Source organism: Lolium rigidum, chromosome 4 (assembly GCF_022539505.1).
Source record: "Lolium rigidum isolate FL_2022 chromosome 4, APGP_CSIRO_Lrig_0.1, whole genome shotgun sequence".
NCBI classification, from domain to species: Eukaryota; Viridiplantae; Streptophyta; class Magnoliopsida; order Poales; family Poaceae; genus Lolium; species Lolium rigidum.
This window is the reverse complement of record NC_061511.1, coordinates 79,784,154-79,788,701: the sequence shown is the minus strand read 5'-3', so window position 1 is coordinate 79,788,701 and position 4,548 is coordinate 79,784,154. Positions and strand designations below refer to the sequence as shown.

General features: G+C 41.2%; 1 protein-coding gene across 1 annotated transcript; it reads right to left on the bottom strand.

Moving 5' to 3' along the window:
- Positions 1–375: 375 nt before the first annotated feature.
- LOC124708477 (NAC domain-containing protein 75-like) lies at positions 376–4,323 on the bottom strand. The gene is made up of 6 exons (XM_047240165.1): positions 4,213–4,323; positions 3,932–4,112; positions 2,598–3,109; positions 1,858–2,106; positions 1,539–1,646; positions 376–666 (listed from the first exon to the last, which is right to left on the bottom strand). Exons 1-6 carry the CDS (start codon positions 4,321–4,323, stop codon positions 586–588), a joined length of 1,242 nt encoding a protein of 413 aa, XP_047096121.1. The 3' UTR covers positions 376–585.
- Positions 4,324–4,548: the final 225 nt, after the last annotated feature.

The window sequence follows — 4,548 nt, the reverse complement described above, 5'->3', positions numbered from 1 at the left end:
CTCAGGAAGGAAACAACTTTTTCCGCCAAAAATAGGCCTGCAAATGTGTTACACTTCAACACTATGTTAGTTTTTCACCTGTTGAATATGCTAGATTTTAGCCAGAGTTTCATTAAACTAGGTCAAATCATACAATTTAATATTTTATATATTATATGTGGGAGGCAGTCCTCCATGGCCTCTGTACACTGTTTTGGGTACAATACGCACAAATGATTCTAATATGAAAGAAAAAAAAGCAAAGACAATTGAAGCAACTACGAGAGCTAATTCTATAGGAGTACTATTTTGTACAAATGAGAAAAATATAGTATGCATCTAAAATTTGTGCTAAACCAGTGCGTTAAAATGATTGCATCATGCAAAATGATTGCATCATCGCCTAATTTAACTTAGATCATCTCTCCCCCGTGGGATCTTGATCTTATGTTCTACCCGTAACTTGCTTACAGTACTTGTCAGTTCTGCAGAATGCAGTAACCTAGTTTTGCATGAAATGTTGTACTTAGGGAGTCAGTTACTTCGTTAGAATCAGATAATTGCTTAAAGAAAATGATATCATCACCAGCCAGTTTATCTTCTATGCTACCCATGTCGATCTTGATTGTCAGGAGGCCAGTATTGGTATGGCCATTGTGTCTCTTCAGGCGGAGTAGTTGAAGATCCCTGCGCCACATGGTAGAAGCAATGCAAAAATATGAGCATCTAGGAAGTGCCAGGATGTCTTGAGGATTCAAAGACATGAATTTAGTGGCAATTGGATATGACCATAATCATAAGGTTCTCTAAATATTGCAACTTCAAACGACATACATTTATAGTACTAATTAGTACCTACCGGCAAATGCCAGTTCCAAATTAATATATGATTGCTTATGCAAAAAATGAATGACATGACTAGGCTTGAGTTGATAAAAAAATTCAGCGCGGTTTCAAAAGAAAAGCAAGAGTTGTCCCGTTTAATCTTTTCAAACTGGAAAGTGCCAACACTAGCATACAAATTAGGAACAAAAATGGCTATTTATGATCAACTGGAAATGTTCAGAGAAGCAAAAAAAAAAGGTACAGTATCATATGTAGAATGTTGGGTTAATAACTACTCCCTTGGCGCAAACTTGATGAGAGTAACATATACAAAAAAAATCTCACTTTTTCGCCAAGAGGAAATGAAGGAACAACTACCAATTGTCTATAAAGGAATTAATCAGGGAAGCAAGCAACACGTGGCTATGAGAACTAACAAAGTATGGCCATGCTTTTAAATGCGAAGTTGCTCTTTTTTTTTACATATCCAATTGAATTCCATAGGGAGGTAAAATTTTATTATCTCTTCCTCCCTGTCCACATTCTGATATTGTGGGCATGCCTATATGGTGTTAGAATCATCTACACACAATGTCCTAAGGAGTGAAGATGTTATATTTCAGTGAATAAGGCTTGCTCAATGTTCATTTGATGTTACAAACGATCAAGCATGAGGCACTCCAATTTTCAGAAGACCCTTGAGCAACCTCGAAGATATATAGAAGAAAGCTTACTTCTGCTGTACTTGCTGATTTACAGGCCATTATCAGTCCTTCTAAGCCAGCAGGCTTATGATAAAATTTGTGCTGCTGTTTCTCTTGCCCCTCCTTTTCATTGTTCATCTTGAAATGGAATGACAGAATTACATTATGAAGTGAAAGAGAGGGCAATGGAGTAAATGAAAATCAGAAAGAAATCTGATCATTAGAACATTTCATTTAGAGTATAGAAGAGTGGTATTGCTACATACTACAGCCTTTACATGAGTCAAGTACTGCATGTAAGGTGTTTTCAGCAAAGGGGGCAAAATAAACTAAGGACTAGAAAAATCACCTGAATTTTTTGTTTTTGATGTACCATTGCAGGAGAGTGTAGCTGGCTGTTGAGGACGACTGTGGTATGCTGAACTGCAGGTGATGCTACGGTTGATACCAGGTTCGCCAGCTTACCAGTAAGAGGGCACGTGGCAGGTACAGGCACCGCTTGCAAATTATGGCTGACAATATGGCTTTGTGATGGAAGATGGTGGTGATCTTGCTGTTCTCCTTCTTGATTGACTATCACTTGATGGTCTGCACCAACCTGCAGGTGTGTCATGCATGTAAAAGTCGATTAATGAGTCGTTTAAGGGTATTATGTGTCGTTCAAAACATTTTCATGGGAAATGAGTTGGGAGCCATGGCATTCAATAATTGTTGAATTGGACAGTAAACCCCCTGGTACACTCTTTGTTTTCATGGTGGGTGGACGCAACATTTTGCTCCCAAGGTTGCTTGTGTTCTGGGTAAAACTGATGTTAAGCTGGAACTAACGGGGTCCATAACTCCATATACATGTGATGTTTGTTGTTCTTTATCTTTTTAGATATTTCTTTATTCGTACAAGGGTGCTGCTAATCATACATACTATGCCAAAAGGCTAGTAGCAAGCATACTACTGCGGTTGATTATTAAATGAAAATATTTTGGTTTAATGGGATAGGGATGGTATACACAAATCCTGAGTTACTCAATAATTTACGACATATCTATAATGAATTATCAGGAGTATAGCAAGCTAGCTTGCTAAATTACCTCATCATCCAGCATCGGCGGTTGTCCCTGCATCTGGACGGCAGCTGCAGCGGCCAACGCATAGGCAGTGAGTCCATTCTGCATTGACCCAGATGGCATCTCTACCTCCTTGTTGCTGTCCCTTGCACGCTCATCCTGTGCCACCACCGTGGTAGCAGCGACGCTTTGCCGCGGCTGAGTCTGATAGAAGACCTTTGACACTATCAGCTGCCCCTCTTTCTCATCCTCCAAGTCGCCAAGGTGGTACTGGTGCATCACCCAGTTGGTCTTCTCGGGCTTCCGGGGCTTGCCGAAGTTAATGTACAGGACTAGGATCTTTTTGCACCCCTTCTGTCGTCCGTCCACCATCAGCGGCCGCGTCTTGCCAGTCTTGTGCCACCGTGTCTCGGCGCCATTTCTGCTGTTGGCTAGGTCACGCTCTGCCTGGATCTTTCTTCTCTTCCTTGTGCCGGTGGTATAGGCCTTGGATGGTCTGTGGAAGAAGTGTTTGCTCTGCCCATTTCTTGTTACACCTGGTGAATCAAGTAAAAAGAGGTTGGATGATCCCAAACTACAAGAGAATAAATAGTAGCTTGATTTAATCATACTGCAAGCATGCTTGACTTTTTTCTTTTATACTGCATGGCAAGCTCTAGCTACATGAGTACATGTGTTTGGCTGTCTCATTTGTCGAATTTTTGGTATACCAGAAATATATCATAGAATTGTATCTGTTTCTGTTTCTCACAGACGGCACATTATTTCAGTATGAAAGTCCACATGTAAACATACGGTTTAAAAAAAACCGGGTGTAAACATAAGTTTAGTACTAGTTTGTGTAGAATCTTTTGCTAAAAATGGCGCACCCGAAATATGTAAAAGGAATAGGGGTGCAGGTACACCCCAGGTTAGGATAACACGTCTCAATTAATTAAACTTTTGAGTGAGAGAGAGAAAGAGAGAAAAGAGTGAACGCAAGTTGGAAACTTCCGAAGCATCTCTTCATCATGAGGAATGGAGATAAAGGGTGGTTAGGCACAACCTTACATAAACAATGAATACCTGTGCACAACCCAATCAACGTGGAGAACACCCTAGGAAAGCATGGCAGATGCAATACATCAAGATCATGGACAATATCGGAATATGACATATTCTTGTTTTTCTTCAAAACAAAACATATGCCATATTCAAGATTCCAATAGCTATAATAACTACCCATGGTAGAACCAGAACACAGAACCAACAAACAGAAGAAACCGAGTTAGACTTAAATCTCAGTAGTAGGCTAGTAACCAGTACTGATGGATGCATGTACTTGTGCAGAGCGGCATGATGCATATATGGTTACTCACCTGGGAGTTTCTCAGGATGGGTGTAGCAAATGCCATCTTCTCCCTGTAAGGTGGGTATGAAGTCATCTATGAGAGGGTGAGCCCTGGAGCCTCCATCCATCACCTTGGACTCCAGGTGCTCGATCAGCTCCTGGTCCGTCGGATCGAACTTGACGCCCGCAGGAAGCCCAGCCATATCCTTCTTGTGACAGCAACCACAGGACATAAACCCAAAAAATGAACATCACTAGAGAGATCTAATTTTGTCTTCACGCCCAAGAGAAATGTTGTAATATATGTACCGGTGTGCATTCCAGCTCATGGCCACAGCCGGGGCAGCGTAGGGAAGCGGAGATCCGGTGCTCCTGGAGCTTATCATCGACCATGGAGTACCCTGGTTGGCCCCTGTTCATGCTTGCTATTTGCAGATCATGTGCTGAATGATGTCAGTAACACGTTAATTACAATTCACAATTCAATAGAACATCAGATGTTTAAGAATCAAGAGTGACAGAAGGTGATCAGTGATCAAGCAAGAAAAGTGCACATAAGAGAGTTATTGTCTATTACAGGAGTTGGGGATCGATCCTTCAACCCGAGTTAGCACTCAGGTGACTCACAATTCATCAAGGAAGAGT